The following is a 25,910-nucleotide window of genomic DNA, read 5'->3' as shown; positions in this document are numbered from 1 at the left end:
ATGATGGACTGGAAAAAGGCTTGGATTCAACTCAAAGTCAGTTAAAGTACAATAAAGGTGAGTGAAAGTCGAGTGGTGATTCACAGTAGAGAGATTGTGGACTGACAGAGTCTGTGCTGTGGGTTACTTAGGGATTTCTGCCCAAGAAGCCACTGAGGGATGCTAAGGCATGGGTTCTTGACTCCACCTGTCATCAATAAATCTAAATGTTCCACTCAGAATAGCCTTTCTGGCAGGAATTGTAGAGTGTTTTCTGGGTTCTCCTCTGGTTAAAAATATCCATGAAAATATTAGCAGAATTTCACACCGGAATGTGAATTTGGTAATGTTTGAGGTATCAGTTGTATTTGGTAATGCCCAAGGAAGGAGAAGTAGGACTTAAGGAGAAAGAATGGTGTTAAAGAATTTTAAGGTATAAATTGTAAGAGTAGCACTGGAAATTTCCTTTCTCCATAGTTCTAGAAGGTGCTGAGGAAGGTAGGCAGGGATGTTTTCTGAGAGAGGCATTTGAGAGGCTAAAACAGAATTCTGTATTGCAGAGAGTTGCATGTTATCAGCATGGGTATAGATTGGAGCTGCCACTGAGAGGATGCCAGAGCGGGAGCTACATGGTGACACACTGCTGTGCAGTGCACAGTGTCCCCTGCCTCTGTGACAGCCAACTCTCCAGCTCCCGTGAGAAGAAGTCGTACCACATGCAAGTGGGGAGGCTTGTGGGAAGTGGACAGAGTTCTGCACTTAAATCTGATACATGAGGAACGCTCAGAGCCTTGCATGAGAGAAAGAAGTGTGTGTGTGGGGGGGTGAAAAGCATGCTGGGACTCGAACTGTCCGGGTTTGTGGGACTGGGGTTGAGCACTAACTCACAGTATTATTTATTAGTCTAAGAGAGGCCCCCAAATGATTTTAATCTCTGAAGATGTGTGTGGGATGGGGACTGTAGAGTATTTTCTTAACATGCTTCAATCTAGGGTAGGAACAACAGGATGGAAACTGAGAGAATTCTAATCCAGCAACAGGAAGTGACGAATGAAAAGGAGGAAGAGAATCAAGACGTATGAAATATCTACCATGCAGCCAGCAATGGGCTTGGAATTTCCTTCGTAACAGCCCTATCTTATCTGCATTTTACAGAGGATAAGATTGATTGAAAGCTATTTTGTAAAGATTTGCATCTTTAATTCCCAAGTCATATTTTTCTCTTTGCTAAAATATATTCAATAGGGAGGCAGTATTTTTCCCAATGTTTGTAAAACCCAAAAACAAAACTCAGAGTTAAATGTTGGAATGGGTGGAGGCAATGTGTGGAAGGGAAGTAGGGAGAATGAAAACTAAACCTTAATTCTATGCAAGGTTTATGCCTCTAGCACCTAATGAAGTTATTCCTAGTCACACTGTGACACTAAATCCTAATGGAAGATATTTTTAAAATGTTTTTGATTTGGGCTTCTTCTGATACAAGAGGGAAATAGCTGTGAGATAGGTAATGCACAGCTAGATTTGAGGATGGGTTGCACAACTTTCCACAACATTGACAATACTAGTAATTATTGTAGCGTGGAGGTTTCTGCGTTGATTATGGTGTCAGATTATTGTGTGTGAGGAGAGGCTGGCTTCTCTCCTCTTGGGTGGATGTTTTCTTGTCCAGGGGAGGTGGATATTTGGAAACATGTGTGGAAAGGAAAAACTCAGTTGAGAGAATTAGGATTCAAATTACGTTAAAATCTAAATTTATCAAACAAAAAGTCATTCTGAATTATTTTATGAGCCACATTGAGAGAATGCTACCGCTCATCTTCTGTGGGTTGGTTTGCTGTTTAGCCTTTTCTGTGTTCTCTCTCCCAGGCACATAACTGATAAGCAGCTAAGCATGTAAGAAAAACTGCTCTAATACATCTTGTCTTAGTTTGTTTTTAAACTTTTGCTCTCTAGGCCATCATTATTGCTCCTGGTCATTTTTCTGTTTGGAACCAGACCTGAGGAATTCTAAAGAGGGCGGGAGCCTTGGTTGGCTCTGAGCTGGAGATCTAGCTATAATAATTCCCTGAAGAGATCGATCCTTTCTGGGGGACATAATTCCCATCCCTGTCTCTCCTGTACTTCTCTAACTCGATGGTCTGGTAAGGGTGATATCGTGGACCAAAATACAGACCGACAATACCCCAACTCCTCACACAATGGGGGATCGGGCAATCAGAGGATATTTTAGAATATAAAATGTGAGTGGTGGCGAGAAAGAAAGTGATGGTGATTCCTAAATGCAAGTAAAACTCTCAGGGAGCCAAGTGTTTTGTGGGTGTTTATTTGTCTCGCTTCTAAAACTCTTGAATGAAGTCCCTCATCGAGTGCCTGAGAATGGCTGAGAAGCATCAACTCCTGCACCTGTGTCTCTCCCAGGGGAGACACTGAACCAGGCTCGGAGCCATCATGAGATACAGAGCTAATTTTCTAGCTGTACTGGAAGAATGCACAGAGACAGCCCAAGTTGAATGAGGTATTTTCTTGCCTCAGAAAACCATAGATTCAATTTCTTCTGTTGATTTTAGCTTTCTTATTTTAGATTTCAAACATGATATTGTAAATGTCAAAATTCAAAGCTTTATACCCTTCGCCTTTCAGTGCTTTCTCAGCCTTGACCTCTGAATTTAATATGTGAAAATATGTGTATGAGGATTAATTGCAAAGCGGGCAGGAAAACACATTGTAACATGCACTAGAAACTTCTAACACAAAGGCCTGTTATGTTCTTTATCTTGTCTCAAAATTGCGTCCATGTAAGGGCCAGCTGTATCACCGTGTTAATCTAACAGACTAGACAAAGCCTCCTTGCGTTTAACTGCTTCATACCTGTTTGACTAGAAACTCATTTGAATATGGGAGGTGTGTAAGGCATGTTGGCCCTGGCTATGAGGGCCAAGCTCTCAGACAGATCAGCAACGCAGCAGTGTCTCCTCTGGATGGTACGGTCTGGGTTGCTCTGCAGTACTGCATAGTGGCTTAGGTACTATAATAGGCTATGAAGTGGACAGAGCTGGATTCCATCTGCATAACCTGGCAAAGACATTTCACCCTTCTATGCCAGTATATTCACCTATGAAATACAAGCAGATATGAAGAATGAATGAGGTGATTTATGTTAAGTACCAGCATAGGGTTTGGTCCTCAATAAATGATGGCTAATTTCACATAAATTAGGGTGATGAGATTTCCCATTACTGAGGAAATGTGGAGGATTTAGCGAGCGACATTAGCACTTTTGATACTAATAATACTTTACAGAATACTTGATATATCTTAAACATAGTATCAGGAACTCTATTGAATTATTTATTCTTTACATTATTTTTAAGGTAGGTATTTTCTTCATTTTATAGATAACAAAGTGAGATCCAGGAAAATTATTATTTCCAGAAAGAGTGATGGGTGCTAATCCTTCCCCAGGTTCATTTCTCTCATGACTACCTGCTTATCAATCTGTGCTCATAGTCACAAGCTGAACAGATCCTGTCTCTCACTTGTTTACCTGCGTTTTTTACCTTTTTGCCCCTATAATGAAGGCTCACTGGGGAGCCCTACACTGTTCCTTCAAAGAGAAATATGAGGGTCTGGCATTTACTATGCACAGTAATATTCAGGAAATCAATCAATCAATCAATCAATCAATAAACAAAGAAACAGTTTGTCACTCTAAGTACCACAGTTCCCATGGAATTCCAGGGGGCTATTTTACAATTCTAGCCCCAATCACAAATGTCATTATCATTTTGCTTTCTTTATTTTCCTGTATGTAAGATCTCGATGGAAGAAATAACATTTATTGCATATTTTATACCTAATCCTTAAAACAGGATTTGGCATCCAAAAATACTTGAAGTTACAAATTAAATTCAATTTGTCAAGATTCCTTCTCCAAAAGAGACAGGATAGATCAGACAGATTATGGTGCAGAAAATTTTCTAGGGTATAACGTGTTATTCTGTAAGAAAAAAAAAGTGACTGGCTACATTGTTACAAACAACTTAGGAAAATTGAAGCCCCAAGGAAATTCTAAGTCAGTATGATTTATGCCGAGTTCATTTCCTGTTACTGAAATTGATTGACACTATGTTAAGGTATACCAAAGTGAAATGTGATTTGCCTTCAAAAGATTCAAGTCTCACTCTGACAGGTATTTGTGTTTTGTCCTTTCTATCTGCTGTCACAATCAATCATCTGTGGCTTATATGTTATTCCTAAAATTGTAGGAAGGTATTTCTCTCGGTGATATTCTGTCTATACAGATTATAAATTTGTCTTTTTACCACCTGTTGAGATCCAGGAGTTTTCAATATAATCCCAAAGCATTTTCTTTAGAGGTAGTGAATTAAGATACAGGAAGGGATGTACTAGTTGCAAATTTAGGCTGCTTGTGATAACTGTGAACTTTCCTGTTTCTTGTTAATTGTGTGAAATCCAGACATCTATTTAATATATATTTATCAATTTTATTGAGCACGTGTCTGCACCAGTACATGCACTAAGCATGTATTTTCACAAATGAATCCTTAAGTAGCAATAGTTCAGGAGTTAGCTATGCTTACTGCAAAGGGCCTGGGTTGTTGACCTCATCGGAAGAGTCGTCATCTTGTAGCTTCTGCGCCATGCTTTGCTGCTGGATTTTGTTTAGAGGTGTTATCTGAAGTTTGGCTTTCTACAGCAGTGCTGTCTGTGGAGGTTTTGGATGGATCATATAATTCAGGGAAAGGATGGTCCTGGCCAAGTGGGTCTCCAGACGACGAGCCGAGCCCTTGGGAGGGGGGATGGGGGAGGTTCCTCGGTGCTGAGAATAGAGGTCCCTCCACAATTTTCGGCCTCCCGTGTGCGTCTTCCTTCGTGAGCTGCTCCCTGGGGTTGGCCTTGAGTATTCTGTGGGCCTTGAGAGAGGCAGTTGTATGAAAGCCGTAATGTTTTTTGGAAGGTAAGCTTGGCTTAAAAGCTTTCATGCTTTTAACTCTCATGCTGGCATTTTCTAAAACCCAAATGCTGTTGGTGAGGTCTTCGGCTCCGTTCCTCACCCCATGTGGGGCTTTGGCCAAGGCGGAGGTGGCCGACCTGCCCAGCAGGGGATCCTGCAGGGTGGGAGACACAGGCACCTTCTGTTCTGTATGGAGCAGGTTCCCAGGCCCCAGAACCCCCTCATTCTGCCCCAGCTTCCCTGTGCTGGGGCTCCTGAGGCTCCATCCATCTTCGGTGTTTTCGGCCAGTGGCTGGGTGCTCTGCTTCTCCCTGACCACCTGTTTCTGCCTCTCTTTGAGCAGTCCTTTCCGTATGCCCTTGGGGCCCTTGAGGACCCTGTGCTCTGTCCGCAGCCTTCTCTCTTCATGCTGATCTTCCACCAGGCTGTTTTCCTGTGCTTGAGTACTTGCCAATTTCTCAGGAACGTCGGGAACAATTTGCAATTTGGGACTTGAAAGGCTGGACTGCATAAGCATTCCTGTTTTCTTTTTTTTCTTAATCTCCTCAATTTTTTCCTGAATTTCTGCATCTAACCAACTCTGTAGAAGATACTGCTTCTTCAGTTCATTTCTATAAGCCGAACTGCTGGACACAGGTTGATCAGAGGGGTTTTTCATATTGCCTTTCATGTAACCCTGAGGATTAGCTTCATTTTGTATATTTGAGAAAAGGCGTTGGATGAGTGGCAATAATGGATCTACACCTTCTAGATTTACCTCTGAGAAATTTGGCAGGCTGTAATTGAGTGCTCCAACCACATCATTTTCATCATTAGAGTTAAGCTCCTTATCCATGAAGTCTGACCAGCTGACATCGCTTTGTTCGGAAGATGACTTTCCAGACTCGATCACCAGCTCGGTCTCGGTGTTCTTTTTCCGGGCCTCTAACGCCCTCATGAAGACTCCTTCTGCGTTCCCTACAGGGGCTTCCTCAAGACACTGCTTGGGATTGGTCACACACTCACTGTCACAGTGCAGCTTGACTGTCTTGCAGACAACCTCAATATCACTTTTAAATTGGCAGAGGCAGCAGGCCATGGGCCTCGGTATGATCAGTGTTTTCAGTGTAAGTGTCATCATGATGATGTTCTGGACCACTGGAAGTGGCGTGTATGTTGTCCCCAAGTCTAGATATCGTAATGCTGGCAATTTAAAAAGATAGGAATCTTCGACACTCGACAGAGGATTGTGATTGAGGATGACTTTGTGCAAAAACTGCATTCCATGCCATGCCCTAAACGTCCCAAAGCTAATCTGTTTAACTAAGTTGCAGCGAAGATTTAAAACCTGCAGAAAGGGTAGTGCTTCAAAGGTTTGTGCTTCAATAAACTGTATTTTATTACAGGATAAATCTAAATAGTGGAGGGACAGCAGGCCTTTAAAGGAATTTTTATGTAATGCAGTCAGGCCATTTTCACTGAGATTTAGTTTCTCAGCCCACCTGTATGTTGTCCAGCTAGTCTCACCGATGTGAAGAATATTGTTTTCTTGGAAATTGAAGGTGGTAAAGGTGTTGTTGGGCTCTAATACAGGCACTTGGTGGAGCTTGTGCTTTGGGCTGAGACCAGCACACGACAAGGTCTCATGCTGACAGGTACAGAGCTCACATATGTCAGTGTTTGTCGTGGCATTCTGCTTCTCTTGCACTGTGGAAGCCTTTCCTGGAGAGTGACTCACAGAATACTGAGTGGCCACAAATTCCACATCCAAAGGCTGAACAGTGACTTCAGCCGGGTTTGGATGCTGAGCCTGCACCTGCTCAGGCTGTGTAAGCATCACCTGAGGCTGCTCTGGAGGAGGAGACGCAGCTTCCTGCAGAGGTACAGAAACCTGAGTCTCTACAGTGAGTACTGCAGTTGTGAGCTCCGGGTTCAAAGGTTGGTCTGTGACTGTGGGTGATGTTGGATGCTGAGCTGGCTCCAGACCCGGAGTTACAGCTTTCACCTCATGAGACGCCGGAGTTTGAACCACCTTAGGTGGTTCTGGAGGCTGAGATGGGATCTCAGGCATAGTTGGAAAAGATCTAACTTTTGCACTAATTCCTGGAGCGCTGATAAGCTTCTGGTGCAAAGGTCGAACTGTGAGCAGACTGAGTTTTGAATGCTGAGTCTGAACCCAGTCCGGAGGTGGAAGTGTCACTTTGTGGTGCTTCAGAGGAAGAGCTGTAGCGTTCTTCAGGGCTGTGGAAAATTCACCATCTGTAGTACGTTCTGGAATGATGGTGGCTTCCAGGTTCAAAGGGTGAAATGCGCCGCTTGGCTGCTGAGCTTGACCCTGAGCTGGAGTTGGAACTGTCGTCTCAGAACGGGGTGGAGGGTGAGCTGCGCCCTCATTGGGTGGCTCACTTGGAAGCTGAGGGAGCGTCTTGGGCAGGGTTGAAGAAAGTTCTACCTCCTCAGGAGGATCTGGAGGAGTAGATGCGGCTGGTGGCGGTGCAGGAGATGGTTCTTCCTCTGCACGCTGAGGTGGGGTCATCTTCTGAGCTTGAGAAGATTCCATCTCATTGGGTGGCTCTGAAAGTGGAGCTGCATCCTCCTCCTGGGGGACTGAAAATGGTTCTGTGTCCTCAGGTGGCTCTGAAGGCTGGGCTGAAAATGTTACTCTTCCTGTCAACAAAGGAGAAAGAGTAACCTTCCCGGGGAGTCCTGAAGACTGAGCTGCGAGCTCTTGCTGCACTGGTGAAACTGCTACACCAGAGGAGCCTGGGGACATCGCTAAGCTCCGGGGCTGGTCTGGGGAATATTCCCCAGCAAGCTCTGCAGGTGGAGTTGGAACCTTGCTGTCAGATGAAGAGAGTTCATCCTTTATGGCAGGGTTTGGCTGTGGAGTTGTAAGCTCTTGATTGTCTCCTAGAGATTCAAACTGCTCAAGGGACACTGAAGACTGAGCTGGGGCCTCCTGTGCAGTTGAAATTTTAATTTCCACCTCACTAGACAACAACTCTGCAGGAGTAACAGCACCACGGGTCAGTGTTGGAGGCTGAACTTGCTCATCACCTAGAGGAGAGACTGTTTTCTCCTGTAGTTCTGGAGGCTCAGGTATGAGTTCATTAGGGAGCTCTGGAGGCTGAGCTGCAGCCTCTTGAGTGGTCCAAGATGGTTCACCCTCCTCAAAAGTGTGTGGATTTCCAGCTTGGGTCTCCTGCTGAGCAAGTTCTGAAGATGTAGCTGGAGCCTCCCGGTGAAATTGTAAGAGCTCAGCTCCTTGGGAAGGCTCAGAAAACAGATTTGGAGCCTCTTGCTGACTTATAGAAGGTTCCACATCATTTACTGGAGTTGAGGGTTGAGCTGCAGCCTCGGGGAGCACTGGGAAGTTTCCCTCCTCTGTGGTGGGTTCTGGGGTTATGGCAAGCTGCAGATTCAGAGGTTTACCAGTCACATGGGTCAAGTGTGGATGCTTAGCTTTGTGATGATGTGGAGTTGGCAATCTTTCTTTACCATGCTCCGAAAACTGAGCTGGTTGCTTCAGCTGGGTTGGAGAAGTTTCCAGCTCTTCAGTTTCCCAATCTGAGGGCTGATCTGGGGCTTTCAACTGGATTTCTGAAGGTTCTTCTGTCCTAGAAGACTCAGAAAGTTGAGCTGGCTTTGTCTTAGTGGCAGAAAGTTCAGACTCCCCAAGAGGGCCTAGAGGCTGAGCTGGGGCCTCTTGGTAAGTTGAGGGAGTTTCTGTTTCTTCAGAGAGCTCTAAAGTCTGAGCTAGGATTTGTTGTTGGGTTGAGGACGGTTCCTCCTCTTCAGGACTCTCTGTTGGTTGGGTCAGGGTCTGCAGTTGGCTTGAAGTAGGTTGTGGCTTTTTCCCTGCCTCTGTAGATTTGGTAACCTTCACGTCCACAGGTCTCACTGTGACAAATGCCATGTTTGAATGCTGAGTTTCATTCCTATTTCCAGATGGCACATTTGCCCCCTGCATCAACCGCTGACCTGTATTCTCAGTACCAAGTTCATACTGAGCGTGGGCATCCTGCTGGGTTATAGAAGGTTCAGCTTCCTCGGGGGGCTGTGAGAGTTGATCTTTGACTTCTTCCTGAGGTAAAGAGGACTGGACCTTTGCAGGCTTTGAATTTCGAGTTTGGGCCTCCGGCTGGACCTGAGGAAGTCCTGGGGCCAACTCCTGGGAGGGAGCAGACGATGCTAGGTCATCGTACTCTGGCTGTAACCCCGGAGTAGGGTTATCAGGCAATGCTGGCAGAGGAGGGAAAGACCGGGGCTCAGGGGATAACTCTGGCTTGGTGGTCAGCGGGACCCAGTACCTTTCTGGAAGCGGGAATGCCAGGACCAGGAGCCACAACTGCTGCCAGATGAGGAGTGTGGGAAACCAGGGGCACCGCAGGAACATGACGGGGGTGGGGGGAAGGACCAAAATGAGTGCGATATAGCAATCTAGGCTAGTGAAGTGCAGGTGCTCTGCCCTGTAGGGTAGAACCCTTCTGGCAGCCACTTGCCTTTGAGCCTTGGGAACCCGGACTGTGCTGCCCCGCCCTGTATTTATGACATCTTTGCTAAGGAAACCTGTATTACATCAGGCCCAAGTGACCTTGCCCCACATGGGGGAACTTTCCCCCCTCAGTGACCAGGTCCACCTCCCCTTCCCCAAGAGAGCTGACAGTGGCCTCTCACAGGGCAGCCTCCCCAATCACGAGGCAGGATGTGGGGCTCAGACTGGGTGGGACCCAACCACGGGGTAGGGTGGGGTGAACAGGACTGGATCTCTGGCTCCTCAGAATTGCTGGATATTTAGTTTGCTTCTTAAAGGTTGTTACTGAGGGCTGACACAGGTGGAAATCCCAGCAGATGACCCCAGAAGTGAGAGTCTCACAGGCAGGGCTGCCCAGGCCGGGAAGGCTGAGACCAATCACATCCACTTCTTATGAGCAAGTCTAGGTCACAAACAACTCAGCTGGGATTTCTCAGGGTCTCAGTCTTCAAGGCTTTGAAGCAGGAAAGTATTTCTGGTCAGGGTCTCTCTGCCCCTTCTCAGGCTTCCTTTGAGCAAGGCAGGTAACGTTGGCCATTTGATAGCTGCCCCTTCTGAGGCTCATGTGAAAGTGGCTGATTATTATATAGGCCACATTCACCCAGTATGTCAATGCCATGAAAATAAAGACTACATTCTTGATTCAGCGGAGTTTATCTGGATGATCTACTCTGACCAAGTTAGCAATTTGGCAGCTCTCGGCATCGTAGGTAGTTCAGGGCAAAGGCCCCACGTCACTGCCTGTGTTTGGTCCCAAGACGAAATTGCACTAGGGGGTTCTGGAAAAGCAGCTTCCTATCACGGGCCTTTTGGGCTCTTTGAGCATTGCTCACTAAGTACATTTGGATGGCATAGAAATAGTCCAGAATGGGCCACTATGGGATTTGGGAGAACCCAGTCTGAGTGCAGAAGACGAACTGGGAGAATGCTGTGAACAGAATCCGAAGCAAGGCCCCGGCCGAGGGTCCAGAGCTCTGCTCCTGCACCGGCAAGGTTTTGTCACTCTCAGTGGGAACTGCAAGAGGTACCAACTGCCACCCTGCCTTCACTGCGTCTGCCGTGTGAGCCTTTTAGAAGACAATTTTAAAGGCAGTCGTCCATGCTGTGCCCTTACATGGAGACACCAGGACTGAGGAGAAAGAGGACATTAGCAGGACAGGGGTTTGAGCTGATCCCACGTGTTCACAGTGTCTGAGCAGGAATAAGCTTCCTTTTCTAGTGAAAGCTGCTACAGTTTGGATCTTGAATATCCCCAAAGGCTGTGCATTAAAGGCTTGGTCTCTAGGGGCCAGCTGTTGGGAGGAGGTCTTTAAGTCTTGAGGCGCCTGTGCACAAGGGGAATAGAAGATTTGGCCCCTTTCATTCTCTTCTGTTTCCCATCTTAGGTGGGCAGTGCTCTGCCATGCGCTCTTGTTATGCTATACTGACTGCCATAGGCCCACAGCAGCAGGGCCAGTTGATCATGGACTGGAATCTCCAAAACTGAGAGCCAAAAGAAACCTTTTCACTTAGTGAATTGATTATTCAAGGTTTTTGTCATAGTAATTGAAAGTTGATCAAAACATTAAATGTTATACATTTTCTTCAAAACCCTACTTTAATTGCATTCTCCAAATTTTCAACCTATCTTATGTACCAATAAATGTTTTGCTTCCAAAAAAATTCCCTTACAAATTGATTTGACCTGATCTTGGGTTTCAGCTGTTGCTTGGCTGATTTTTTTTTTCCTTGCTTGTTTGTACTCCACTTCTCATATATGTCAGTGGAAACCCTAGGATGTTTACAAGGGTTCTCCTTCATCAAGCCCAAATTCTTAATTTTCATCTCCCAAGCACTTTGATCATATGCAGACTCAGCTTTTTAGCCTCTTATCAGATGCCTTTTGGTAATCTTTTTCCCACTTAGCTTGGACATCCGTGTATTCCTCTTGGAAAACAGCATAGAGCTATTCCTTTTCTCTGTAATCTTGTCCTAAGAACTGGCTACCTTTGATCATTTTAAAAGTTAAACATTTGGCCTTCTGTCCCTTACATGAATATTTGGAAGGAGGAGGTATAGAGGAATGTGGAAGAGGCTTTCTGTATTCCACTGGATACGTGCAGTATCTCCTTGAGTCAGTGAGATAGAATGGCACTAAGACATTGAAATAGAATGGCACTAAGACATTGTGGAATTGCCTTTGCAACCACCTGCTGCAACCATAATTGTTCCACTGCTGTTTAGACTGGAGCCAACAGCCACGGTTAAGTAGCTCCATGTCCTACCTGAGACATGGACATATTTTGATCACATAGATTCCTGAGTACTCCTATCCGTTTAGTTTCACCGAATCTCTCAGGCCACTTCATTAAATTCTCAATAATGTACTTATTTAATTTCCTTATTGTTACTGTGAAAGGGATGTAAGATCAGTTAGAGATCCTTGTATTCAAGCAAGAGTACATACTAAAATTACTTTTATGATTCAATTATCTCTGTTTTTGGCTTATTATTAGCCATACTTCTGTGTTTTTATTTAGGTACATATTTGTGTGTGGAGTAGTGGTTGTTGTACGGTATCAACCTTATCACCAACTATTTTCAAAAGAATATTATATTACTTTCCTTATAACTTAAGAACTTTACAATATATTTCCATCCTTCTGTCCTTTATATTATTGTTCATATATTTTATTTCCATGTTATAAAAACTTCATAAGATATCATATTTTAGCCTTAGTTATCCAGTTCTTTCTTGAAGAGATTAAAATGAGGAAAAAGTCTCTTTTACCTCTATACCTATCATTATCTTTGTTCTCCATAATTCTGTTGTTGATTTGAATTTTATCTATTTTTTTCTTCCCTGAAAAACTTCCATTAACATCACTTCTCGTTTGTAAGTCTGACAAATTCTTGTAGCTTTTGATTGTCTGCAGAAATACTTCTTTTGGCTGGAAGTGGTGGCACATGCCTGAAATCTCAGCTACACGGGAGCTGAGGCCCAAGGATCACAAGTTCAAGGCAAGCTGGGCAGTTCAGAAAGAAGCTGTCTGAAAATTTTAAAAAATGTAAAAAACCAGAGATATTATTCAGTGGCAGAGTACTTGACTAGAGTGTGTGAGGCCCAGGGTTCAGTCCTCATAACTATAAACAACAGAACATTTAACTTGTCTTCTTTTTTTCCAAAGTTATTTGTGTTACATATATAACCATATTAACAGCGCCCCCCCAACTTCAAAAATCCTCCGTCATATTTTAGCTTCCATCATTTGTAATGAGAAGTCAGCTGTCTTTTTTAATGTCTGCTTCACCTTATATTATACACTTTTTTTCTCCTCTGACTGCTTTTAGGATTTTCTCTTTATTACTACTTTTCAGTAATCTCATTATTGTGACTTCTTGTGATCTTTGATTTTTTTTTTTTTTAATTTAAACATTCCCACCAGCTTAGACCACCAGCGGTATATGCATAGCTGGCCCATTGGGGAGTTTGTGCCACCAGTGGTACAAATAGATCTAATCACTTTTATCAGTCTTTTTACTAATAAAATTAGTAAAAAGCTGCCTGATGGGACAGTCATGCATGTACCGCCAGTGGGATCAGGCTATCAGCCAGCAAGACATACGAATTATGACCCCATCACAAACATGTTAAAAAACTATTATGCTTAATGTTCTTTGATATTCTTGAACTTATATGATTATAGTTTTAATAACATTTGAAAAATTTGGGGCCTTTTCATTTTTTTCCCAGTTCTCTTCCAATTACTCGTGAGTTAAACAAGTTGATTTTCTTTTCTTTTTTTTTTGGTACTGGGCATTGATGGACCTTCTGCTTGCAGGGCAGGCGGCGGCACCACTGAGCTAAATCCCTGGCCCCTAGACTATTTAATATCATTCCACAGGTTACTGAAGTTTTGTGTTTTTGTTTTTGTCTTTGTCTTTCATTTGAGATAGGCTCTTTCTGTATTTCAGGATCACTGGTGTTCTTATGCAGTGTCCAATCTGCTGCCAGTCCTATGTGTTTTGTAAATTCTGTCTCTCAACATGTTTGTATTTATTCACCTTTACATCGTTGAGTGTATAGAACATGTTATAATGGGTGTTTTAATATCCTTTTCTGCTAACTCCATTCTGTCATTTCTGTCTCTTTTAATTTTTTTTTCATTGGTAATGGCTCAGGAATTTGTTGTTAATTATTGGTATAATTATAACATTTCCAAGGATAAGTAAATCTATTTCCCTATCATTGTTTGTTTACTTATTTACATATTTTATTTTCTGGCTTAAGAATCCAAGTCCAGATAAAGAAAAACCTCCTTGTGATGCTCAAGAGTTAGAAGAATGTGATATTTTCTTTGAAGAGAGCTCCAGCTTATGCAGATTTGATGGCAGTACATTAAAAACTACTCATGTGGTAAGTTCCTGATAATATCATTTCTAAGAATTTGTGAAGAAATAGGAGTTACTTAGATGATACTTGCCTGACCATATGACAATACGTATGTTTTGCAGAAAATAGCCTGATTGACAGACACTGATTAATAAAGCCCATCAATCCATAAAGTAGTATGAGACCCAATGAAACAGTGTTTTATTGTTTAGGTACTACTGTGTAATTGTTATTTTTTAATTGTTTTTTTTTTCTGTGTCAATTTTCAACATACACTTTGTAATGTATGACTTCATATCTGCTTTTTACATTGAAGATTAAGATGTAAATATTTCCACTTTATTTTAATCCTTGATTAAATGGTTGGATTATATTATGATATTGTTGATGGGGGTCTATATGTTTGTTTAGTGATTGTTCTGTACATTATAGTTTACTTCTTTAATAACTTTAAACTTTCCTGATGCTATTTTAAATTTTTTTTCTTTTTTCAATGAAATGTTTTCTATATTTAGGGCTATTTTTGTAAGAAAGAACTAACAGAAGTCAAATTACCGAGTCAGAGACTAAACTACCTCTGACAAACTAATTTCTACTTTATATTCTCATTAGTAATATTTTTATTTATTGCTTGCTTTACTGCATCTTTACCTACACTTTCAGTTTTCTATTTAATCTTTACCAAGTATACAAGAAACAGGATCTTGCTTTCTTTTTAAAAAGATTCTTAACTGTTTCATATATATATATATATATATATATATATATATATATATATACGTTTCTTCTTTTGTGAACAGTTTTTTTGTTTGTCTTAGTATATTTTTTTACTGATTTGGATAACTTGTTTTATACTTGGAAAACTCTTGCATTCTATATCCAGTGATTTAATTTTTTCCCTTTTACCCATCTTGGAATATTTTTATTCAACTTCTTAACTCATCTGAGATTTTTTTTCCTCCTCTCTTTGGGTTTTCCTGAGTGTATAAATATTTTCCCTTAGAGTTACATTCTGTTTCAAAGCTTTGAGAAGTGTTCGTCAGTAACAAATAGTATTGCCTGAAGAATTGGTTCAGACACTGCATTCCAGGATTGGTTCTCATCTTAGTTGTTTCTGTGAGAAAGGTCTCCATAGCAAATTGGTGACTAACTCAGAGCTGTGCATGTAGAAATTAATTTAATGTTATTACCAAAACCAGAAGTGATAAGACCTTAGGTGATTCAGTTCCAGGAAAAGCAATAGAATAATTTGATCTTTTGTTATTCTATTTTTGGACTTCTGACTCTTTGATAAAGGGTTTAAAGCCTTTGTTTTCAAGAAAATCTTGAAACTTTCTACTCTATTTTGCCTAGAGTGTTTGTCTGTCTTGCAGGGGATTGGGAGAAAGTGCATTCTAACAGAATTCATGGAGTCAAAATTAAAGATCATTTGAACTTGTTTTACCAGATTTACTAAGTTCCAGCTCAAAAACTCAGTGATAAACCAATGTTAAATCTCTTTTCCTCTCATTCACTTACTATTCCTTCCTACTCTTTTTGTTTTGTTTTGCTTTTGGCTATTTACCAGCTTTCTTTAACTGATGGCTGGGAATAATCAAAAAACTTTTTTAAATGAGTATTTCTAGATTATTCTAATGTAGACAGATGAGGTCGAATGGCATAAGACCAGTATCTAGCCAAAGCTGTACCAAAATTAAATACTTGCACTTACAGTTAATTTTATGTCTGCATTGCTTTCCTTATAACCTATCAAACCAAAAAGCTCTTAAAAATAAAAGCATGTGGACAACATCTTGTTCACAACATGTCTCCAGTTCCTGATTCATTGTTTTAATACATAATTTTAGATTTATCTCTTGGTAACAATCATAAAAATATTTAAGAGTTGCTTTAATTCCATCTTGGATCTCTGGAAATTTTCTTGTACCTTTCACTTCTCTCTTCTGACTTTGAATTACACTTCTATTTTGAAGAGTAATTGTTTTCAGGAAGTTTGTCATATCTAATCAGGGTACTGATTCAAACCCAGATCATCAGAGCTGTTTAGGTTTCATAAGAATTTTGTTTCATAGATATTTTTAGTTTTGACATATCCTGTAGATGATTCCTTTAATCATGAGCACACAGGGCTATCACATAACTGCTTATCTCAGTTATGTCTGGGGTTCAGTTTTAAAGAATTATTCCCACAACTGATTGATAGAAGACTCTTAAATCTGACTGACTGAACATTGTATGTTTTGTAATGAAGAATATGGTCAGTCTTCCTAAAGTTGTAGTCCTAGGAGCTATAACTTCTAGTTACTATTTTCTACCTAACTTATATAGGGAAAGCATTTGATCTGAGTTGTTCTAAACTGCTGTATTTTTAAGAGTCCAATAATTGTGATATAGATTTCAAATTTTTCATATTGCAAAGCTTGTGATACCGTGAATTTATTCTCAGATGGTTTTGTGAGAAAACACACCATCAAAAAATAATTTTAAAAACTAAAAGAAATGTTGGTGTTTTCAAATAGCACATAAAATTCAGGCAGACCAAAATAAAAGTAAAAGGTGTTACTATGCTCAACTATTATAGTAGTAGTACAGTCAGGATATATTTTAAAGTTATAAAATGTGGACCCATACATGACTAAATAATTTATTCATATGTATACATATATAAATATATAGATATGGCCTTTCCTCTCCGACTGTGGGGCAGGCGGGATCCTGCACCGCTGTCTCAGGGGGCCGCCTGCCCTGCTGCTCAAGCCTCGGGGACCCTGCGGGGCTGAGGCGTCACTGCCCCCGGCAGCATGAGCACAGAAGCGGCCTCGACCCGAGCTCCCAGCCCCGCGGGGCCCACCCATCCGAGCCAAGGCGGCTGTGGCCATGGCCAAGATGGAGGAGTGGAGCCTGGACAACTTCTTCGCCAAGAGGGACAAGAAAAAGAAGGAGCGGAGCAGATGCGCCACCAATGCCGCGGGCGGAGCAGCGCGGGGCCAGGCCTGGCAACCGCGGGGCTGCGGGCAGGCACGGGGACTGTGGGCCCCACGGCCGTCACGAAGGTGGTGATGAAGGATGAAGATGAGTGGAAAGAATTTGAGCAAAAAGAGGTTGATTACAGTGGACTCAAGAGTGCAGGTCATGCAAATACTTGAAAAGGAAAAAGATGATAATGAAAAAGAAAAGATCCAGGAGATAACTGGGGAGAAGGTGGAGGTGGTGGAGGTACAGAGAAATCTTCAGGTCCTTGGAACAAAACAGCTCCAGTACAAGCGCCTCCTGCTCCAGTAATTTTTACAGAAACCCCAGAACCGCTAATGACTAGTGTGTATAGGCACAATTGTTGCAACTAATGAGTCAATGTTGATAATTTTATACAGAGTTAGTTAACTCTATGTGTCACTGAGATTCCATTAATTCTTTTCCCTCATATTCTTCCCTTCCTTCCTCCCTCCCTCCCCCCTTTCTTTCTTTCTTTCTGTCTTTCTTTCTTTCTTTCTTTCTTTCTCTGTTCTAAGATCCCATCTAGGACACTAAAATGTATTTAATTATCACCTGTACTTAAGGTTCCTCTGGTCTAGGGCAGTTGATCTATCTTCCCTTGTTTTTAATGCACTTAAGAGTTTTGAGGAGTTTATCAGGCACTTTACAGAAATTGTCTCAATTTCAGTTTGGCCGATGTTTTTCTCCTGGTTAGATTGGGGTTATGGGCTCTTGGGACAAGGGCCACAGAAGTGAAGTGCTAACATTAACACAACATTCAGGGATGCATGCTATCAACTTGATTTATGATGTACTGCATTATTATATTGTTTTACCAAGATATCCTTTGCATTTAATTATTTAACCTATTTATATGGCGTAATTCCAGACATTATAGTCTACTTACAGAGTTCCCAACCATCACCACAATCTAATTTTCAATATTTTCATTACTCCTAAAAGAAACCTATTGCTCATTAGCAATTATTTTCTACCTTTCCTCTCTTTCCCCAGACCTTGTCAACTACTAATTTCTGTTGTATCTATATAGATTTATTTGTTCTGAATATTTCATATGGACAGATTCATGCAGTCTTTTTTGTCTATCAGACTTCTTTCACCTAAAGTTAGCACATCATTGTACATATTGGTGCTTCATTTACTTTTATCATATGATTGTGATTTTATAGTATGTATATAAACTATGTATGTATATATAGTATTTATATTATATGTATATATCACATCTTGTTTATGTATTTATCTCTACTTTTTGCTCATCATGAATAAACTGCTCTGAACATTTGTGTGCCAGATTTATGTAAATGGGGTCATTTCTCTTGTCTTTTATTTCTCTTTATTTCATTTTGTAGGAGTGGAGTTGCTGATTTGGGTATTGCCTTTTAAGTTATATTCAACAATATTAAATACTTCTTTAATCTTTAAAACAATTCTGACATAATTTTATTATACTGTTTAATAAAAATACTAACTGATTTTTACAGAGATATGAGTAGTCAGGAAAGATATATGGACAATGCTAAAACAGTTGAGATGTAGTCTTAACCTCTCTTGAAAAGTAGAGAATAATTATATGACAGAGAAAAATGAGCAAGAGGAAATGGGATTTTTCTATGGCATTATTGTTTATCTATACTAATAAGAACTTCCATTTACCAGGCATTCCTGTGTGGAGTGATTTCAAGAGAGAAAGGAAGAAGTGGAGATAGGCATTATAAACTTGTCATTTGAGAATGTTGTTGGAAAGGGGAATTGAGTAATAGACAACTTGTCAGAAGGAGCTGAAGAAGATCCATTTTATTTATTGTTTCAAAGATGGAAGATACTATAGCATCTTTGTTTTCTTAGGGAATGATTACACAGAAGGAAACATTTACAATCCTGGGCAGAGAAGGAGAGGTCGACTGGGAACCCTATTCTAAAATAGGGCATAGCATTCGGAGCACAGGGTGTGAGGCTGGCATCTTCCTAAGTGTAGGCACAACATGACCTTTTCAACATCTGCTCTTTCTTTCTTAGCCAAATTGAAGAGATCAAGATAACGAGTGAAAAACACGCCACCTTTCTCACCCACCTTCTGAGTCCTTAATGGAGTTCCAAGAGCAGTCAATTGTGGAGTCCTTTGGAATTAACAAAGTGCTTTTGAGTCATTAAACCATTTTGTTCTCATATCCCACTGAGATCTGGAGGACAAGTGCTTTGTTCCCATTTCATTGGCGAGAAAATGGAAACAGCTCAGAGAAGCAGAGAAATAGGCCATGCACCTCATGTAGAAGTAGCAAAGTTAGTCATTGAAGCATCGTCCTTGGACTATAGGCCTCGTTTTCTTTCCAGATAATCACAGAAATTGACATTTAGAGAAGCAACGCGGCTTTCTTTTTGCTCTAATGTTTCTTTATGAACTATGTGGAAAGGATAATACTGTTGCTGGGAATCACCGGTAACTCTGAAATCCCTTATGGGTTTTTTCCTCCAAATCAGAGTGCCACATTTAGAGAGTAGTGATTAGGGAGAAGAAAGTTGTCATGACAAAGCAGATAAGGGTCCCTCACACCAATGCATTTCCTGGGGAAATAAGCAAACAAGAAAATTGGAAATGCAAAACTAATCAAATAAAGTAATGAAAACTTTTGTTTTTGGGGTGGCAGACTAATTAATAGCACCTCATTTATTAGGTTCTGGTTACATGGGATCAGGGGACATTTTAATTCATTGTCAGAGATCAACTTACTAGTCTGCTTAGGAAGTCAGAGGAATTGATTCATACCTCAGTTCTCTGTGGGATTTGGTTGGAATTCTTGTACTGATTCAGAAAAATATCTGAATTTTGATTCTGCTAATGATTCAGAAAGAGTTCTGTGCACAGCCTGGGGGATTGCTATTATTTGGACGCACTTCCTGTGGAGGTAAGTGCTGTGCATAGTCCCGTGTGTTGAAGATACAACCACAGTTGGAATCAGGATTCAGCCTTGTGGTTTCACAGTCTTCTCTGCCTCTGAGGACACTGGGAAAGACATATGACATTTCTGGACCTCACCTAAATGCTAAGGCAAACTCAACTAAGTGGAAAAGCTCTGCTACTGCTAAAATGGCCAGGCCATATAACAGGAGATACTGAACTCATCATTGAACTTGTATTTGAAGACTATTTATTTACCTCTTTCATATTGGATGATTTTCAAGGGTGTCATAGCAGGTAATGTTAATAGGCCTTTTATCAATTTTGGATCCTACAATGCATAATGTCTTTGGCTTACCAATTAAAGTACATTAATGACAAACTTTTACATCTCTGATGCTCAGAGGGGTGAAGGAGTCCCCTGTACAAAAGTCTGCCACAACATATGTGCCTAATGAACAGTTGTGTTTTTATTGCGTGAACATCAACGGAGTTCCCAAGTGTTGACGTGCTACTGTGGAAGTATGTATGGGTTTAGGGTTCTTTAAATTAGCAAAGTGCTGTAGCTATAGCTCTTCTGGCTGAAATGCCCTCATTTTCAGAAGTGTACTTCCTTCTGGAAATATTTCTTGGTTAATGAATATAAAACAGCCTTTAATATTCTAATGCTGTTCTTTAAAAAGTAACAATACATTCTGTGTTTGGACTTTGTCCATGTTCTCCAGCCTTCTGCATATTAACAAAGTGTTCTGTCACTGGGAGTATCTTGCTCTCAGATAGCCTTCAGCAGAGTGATCAATGACCTTTTTTGCATTTTGTTGTATTAATTTTGAGCCAGCTGAAGGATAAACTTGACTTAATAATTAAGTAAATCTGAATTTAGCCAAGCTTTCTCACTGTTCAGGGGCTCTGGGAATTTCTTATTGCAGAGTTTTGTTTTGACATTTGTCTGGACATTCAATTTTTAAAAGACAGTTATCCACAATGTATGACACTTTATAACATGGAATGAGTCATTGGTGGGGTTTAAAGTTGCATGATGGACTGGAAAAAGGCTTGGATTCAACTCAAAGTCAGTTAAAGTACAATAAAGGTGAGTGAAAGTCGAGTGGTGATTCACAGTAGAGAGATTGTGGACTGACAGAGTCTGTGCTGTGGGTTACTTAGGGATTTCTGCCCAAGAAGCCACTGAGGGATGCTAAGGCATGGGTTCTTGACTCCACCTGTCATCAATAAATCTAAATGTTCCACTCAGAATAGCCTTTCTGGCAGGAATTGTAGAGTGTTTTCTGGGTTCTCCTCTGGTTAAAAATATCCATGAAAATATTAGCAGAATTTCACACCGGAATGTGAATTTGGTAATGTTTGAGGTATCAGTTGTATTTGGTAATGCCCAAGGAAGGAGAAGTAGGACTTAAGGAGAAAGAATGGTGTTAAAGAATTTTAAGGTATAAATTGTAAGAGTAGCACTGGAAATTTCCTTTCTCCATAGTTCTAGAAGGTGCTGAGGAAGGTAGGCAGGGATGTTTTCTGAGAGAGGCATTTGAGAGGCTAAAACAGAATTCTGTATTGCAGAGAGTTGCATGTTATCAGCATGGGTATAGATTGGAGCTGCCACTGAGAGGATGCCAGAGCGGGAGCTACATGGTGACACACTGCTGTGCAGTGCACAGTGTCCCCTGCCTCTGTGACAGCCAACTCTCCAGCTCCCGTGAGAAGAAGTCGTACCACATGCAAGTGGGGAGGCTTGTGGGAAGTGGACAGAGTTCTGCACTTAAATCTGATACATGAGGAACGCTCAGAGCCTTGCATGAGAGAGAGAAGTGTGTGTGTGGGGGGGTGAAAAGCATGCTGGGACTCGAACTGTCCGGGTTTGTGGGACTGGGGTTGAGCACTAACTCACAGTATTATTTATTAGTCTAAGAGAGGCCCCCAAATGATTTTAATCTCTGAAGATGTGTGTGGGATGGGGACTGTAGAGTATTTTCTTAACATGCTTCAATCTAGGGTAGGAACAACAGGATGGAAACTGAGAGAATTCTAATCCAGCAACAGGAAGTGACGAATGAAAAGGAGGAAGAGAATCAAGACGTATGAAATATCTACCATGCAGCCAGCAATGGGCTTGGAATTTCCTTCGTAACAGCCCTATCTTATCTGCATTTTACAGAGGATAAGATTGATTGAAAGCTATTTTGTAAAGATTTGCATCTTTAATTCCCAAGTCATATTTTTCTCTTTGCTAAAATATATTCAATAGGGAGGCAGTATTTTTCCCAATGTTTGTAAAACCCAAAAACAAAACTCAGAGTTAAATGTTGGAATGGGTGGAGGCAATGTGTGGAAGGGAAGTAGGGAGAATGAAAACTAAACCTTAATTCTATGCAAGGTTTATGCCTCTAGCACCTAATGAAGTTATTCCTAGTCACACTGTGACACTAAATCCTAATGGAAGATATTTTTAAAATGTTTTTGATTTGGGCTTCTTCTGATACAAGAGGGAAATAGCTGTGAGATAGGTAATGCACAGCTAGATTTGAGGATGGGTTGCACAACTTTCCACAACATTGACAATACTAGTAATTATTGTAGCGTGGAGGTTTCTGCGTTGATTATGGTGTCAGATTATTGTGTGTGAGGAGAGGCTGGCTTCTCTCCTCTTGGGTGGATGTTTTCTTGTCCAGGGGAGGTGGATATTTGGAAACATGTGTGGAAAGGAAAAACTCAGTTGAGAGAATTAGGATTTAAATTACGTTAAAATCTAAATTTATCAAACAAAAAGTCATTCTGAATTATTTTATGAGCCACATTGAGAGAATGCTACCGCTCATCTTCTGTGGGTTGGTTTGCTGTTTAGCCTTTTCTGTGTTCTCTCTCCCAGGCACATAACTGATAAGCAGCTAAGCATGTAAGAAAAACTGCTCTAATACATCTTGTCTTAGTTTGTTTTTAAACTTTTGCTCTCTAGGCCATCATTATTGCTCCTGGTCATTTTTCTGTTTGGAACCAGACCTGAGGAATTCTAAAGAGGGCGGGAGCCTTGGTTGGCTCTGAGCTGGAGATCTAGCTATAATAATTCCCTGAAGAGATCGATCCTTTCTGGGGGACATAATTCCCATCCCTGTCTCTCCTGTACTTCTCTAACTCAATGGTCTGGTAAGGGTGATATCGTGGACCAAAATACAGACCGACAATACCCCAACTCCTCACACAATGGGGGATCGGGCAATCAGAGGATATTTTAGGATATAAAATGTGAGTGGTGGCGAGAAAGAAAGTGATGGTGATTCCTAAATGCAAGTAAAACTCTCAGGGAGCCAAGTGTTTTGTGGGTGTTTATTTGTCTCGCTTCTAAAACTCTTGAATGAAGTCCCTCATCGAGTGCCTGAGAATGGCTGAGAAGCATCAACTCCTGCACCTGTGTCTCTCCCAGGGGAGACACTGAACCAGGCTCGGAGCCATCATGAGATACAGAGCTAATTTTCTAGCTGTACTGGAAGAATGCACAGAGACAGCCCAAGTTGAATGAGGTATTTTCTTGCCTCAGAAAACCATAGATTCAATTTCTTCTGTTGATTTTAGCTTTCTTATTTTAGATTTCAAACATGATATTGTAAATGTCAAAATTCAAAGCTTTATACCCTTCGCCTTTCAGTGCTTTCTCAGCCTTGACCTCTGAATTTAATATGTGAAAATATGTGTATGAGGATTAATTGCAAAGCGGGCAGGAAAACACATTGTAACATGCACTAGAAACTTCTAACACAAAGGCCTGTTATGTTCTTTATCTTGTCTCAAAATTGCGTCCATGTAAGGGCCAGCTGTATCACCGTGTTAATCTAACAGACTAGACAAAGCCTCCTTGCGTTTAACTGCTTCATACCTGTTTGACTAGAAACTCATTTGAATATGGGAGGTGTGTAAGGCATGTTGGCCCTGGCTATGAGGGCCAAGCTCTCAGACAGATCAGCAACGCAGCAGTGTCTCCTCTGGATGGTACGGTCTGGGTTGCTCTGCAGTACTGCATAGTGGCTTAGGTACTATAATAGGCTATGAAGTGGACAGAGCTGGATTCCATCTGCATAACCTGGCAAAGACATTTCACCCTTCTATGCCAGTATATTCACCTATGAAATACAAGCAGATATGAAGAATGAATGAGGTGATTTATGTTAAGTACCAGCATAGGGTTTGGTCCTCAATAAATGATGGCTAATTTCACATAAATTAGGGTGATGAGATTTCCCATTACTGAGGAAATGTGGAGGATTTAGCGAGCGACATTAGCACTTTTGATACTAATAATACTTTACAGAATACTTGATATATCTTAAACATAGTATCAGGAACTCTATTGAATTATTTATTCTTTACATTATTTTTAAGGTAGGTATTTTCTTCATTTTATAGATAACAAAGTGAGATCCAGGAAAATTATTATTTCCAGAAAGAGTGATGGGTGCTAATCCTTCCCCAGGTTCATTTCTCTCATGACTACCTGCTTATCAATCTGTGCTCATAGTCACAAGCTGAACAGATCCTGTCTCTCACTTGTTTACCTGCGTTTTTTACCTTTTTGCCCCCATAATGAAGGCTCATTGGGGAGCCCTACACTGTTCCTTCAAAGAGAAATATGAGGGTCTGGCATTTACTATGCACAGTAATATTCAGGAAATCAATCGATCAATCAATCAATCAATAAACAAAGAAACAGTTTGTCACTCTAAGTACCACAGTTCCCATGGAATTCCAGGGGGCTATTTTACAATTCTAGCCCCAATCACAAATGTCATTATCATTTTGCTTTCTTTATTTTCCTGTATGTAAGATCTCGATGGAAGAAATAACATTTATTGCATATTTTATACCTAATCCTTAAAACAGGATTTGGCATCCAAAAATACTTGAAGTTACAAATTAAATTCAATTTGTCAAGATTCCTTCTCCAAAAGAGACAGGATAGATCAGACAGATTATGGTGCAGAAAATTTTCTAGGGTATAACGTGTTATTCTGTAAGAAAAAAAAAGTGACTGGCTACATTGTTACAAACAACTTAGGAAAATTGAAGCCCCAAGGAAATTCTAAGTCAGTATGATTTATGCCGAGTTCATTTCCTGTTACTGAAATTGATTGACACTATGTTAAGGTATACCAAAGTGAAATGTGATTTGCCTTCAAAAGATTCAAGTCTCACTCTGACAGGTATTTGTGTTTTGTCCTTTCTATCTGCTGTCACAATCAATCATCTGTGGCTTATATGTTATTCCTAAAATTGTAGGAAGGTATTTCTCTCGGTGATATTCTGTCTATACAGATTATAAATTTGTCTTTTTACCACCTGTTGAGATCCAGGAGTTTTCAATATAATCCCAAAGCATTTTCTTTAGAGGTAGTGAATTAAGATACAGGAAGGGATGTACTAGTTGCAAATTTAGGCTGCTTGTGATAACTGTGAACTTTCCTGTTTCTTGTTAATTGTGTGAAATCCAGACATCTATTTAATATATATTTATCAATTTTATTGAGCACGTGTCTGCACCAGTACATGCACTAAGCATGTATTTTCACAAATGAATCCTTAAGTAGCAATAGTTCAGGAGTTAGCTATGCTTACTGCAAAGGGCCTGATAGTAAATATCGTCATCTCAGTGCCATGTAGCACCCTCCTATTTCTCAAGTCTAAATCTACCACTGCAGTGAGGAAGCACCCACAGACAGTGCATAAATAACTGGGCCTGGCTCGTGCAGCTCCACCAACACTTTATTTAGAAAAACAAGCAGTAGAGTAGTATTTGACCCATGATCATACTTTGCTAACTAGTGAAATAGTTGAACACTTCTAATAAATCTGACAAATGAAATACAACCTAGTTCAAACTATTACAGTGCTTTTATGGCCAAGTTTTTACATCCTTCCTCTAATTATCAATGAGTCTATGAGAAATACGGACCAAATAACTGTGGCTCTCAGCTCTTGGACCAAAGTTTTGGTTTAAAGTATGAATTTCTTCAGAACATAATTATGGGTAGCATTACCTCTCTACCAAAACTTAAAAAGTGTCATGGTAACACTGTTTTAGTAATCTTGGAATCTACTTTCCTAAAAGGAGAGGACCCTTAAGGATGATGAGGTAAAAAGTTGTGTGGAAATCAGTACAGGGGCATTTACAGATCGA

The 25,910-nt window shown here is 40.8% G+C and overlaps 2 protein-coding genes and 1 pseudogene across 2 annotated transcripts in view; 1 reads left to right on the top strand and 2 right to left on the bottom strand.

Moving 5' to 3' along the window:
- The window catches only part of Trhr (thyrotropin releasing hormone receptor), a 60,848-nt gene that overhangs the window by 15,676 nt on the left and 19,262 nt on the right, over positions 1–25,910 (bottom strand). The window lies entirely within an intron of this gene.
- Positions 786–10,541, bottom strand: LOC147824087 (uncharacterized). Its single transcript, XM_087190685.1, has one exon. The coding sequence runs from the start codon at positions 9,327–9,329 to the stop codon at positions 4,620–4,622; it is 4,710 nt and encodes a 1,569-aa protein (XP_087046811.1). The 5' UTR covers positions 9,330–10,541; the 3' UTR covers positions 786–4,619.
- Positions 14,657–18,781, top strand: LOC147824086 (protein CDV3 homolog pseudogene; annotated as a pseudogene).

Source organism: Heterocephalus glaber, unplaced genomic scaffold, assembly GCF_053883595.1.
Source record: "Heterocephalus glaber isolate CG9 unplaced genomic scaffold, H.glaber_assembly_v1.0 deba00001555, whole genome shotgun sequence".
NCBI lineage: Eukaryota > Metazoa > Chordata > Mammalia > Rodentia > Bathyergidae > Heterocephalus > Heterocephalus glaber.
This window is presented reverse-complemented; position numbering and strand designations above follow the sequence as displayed.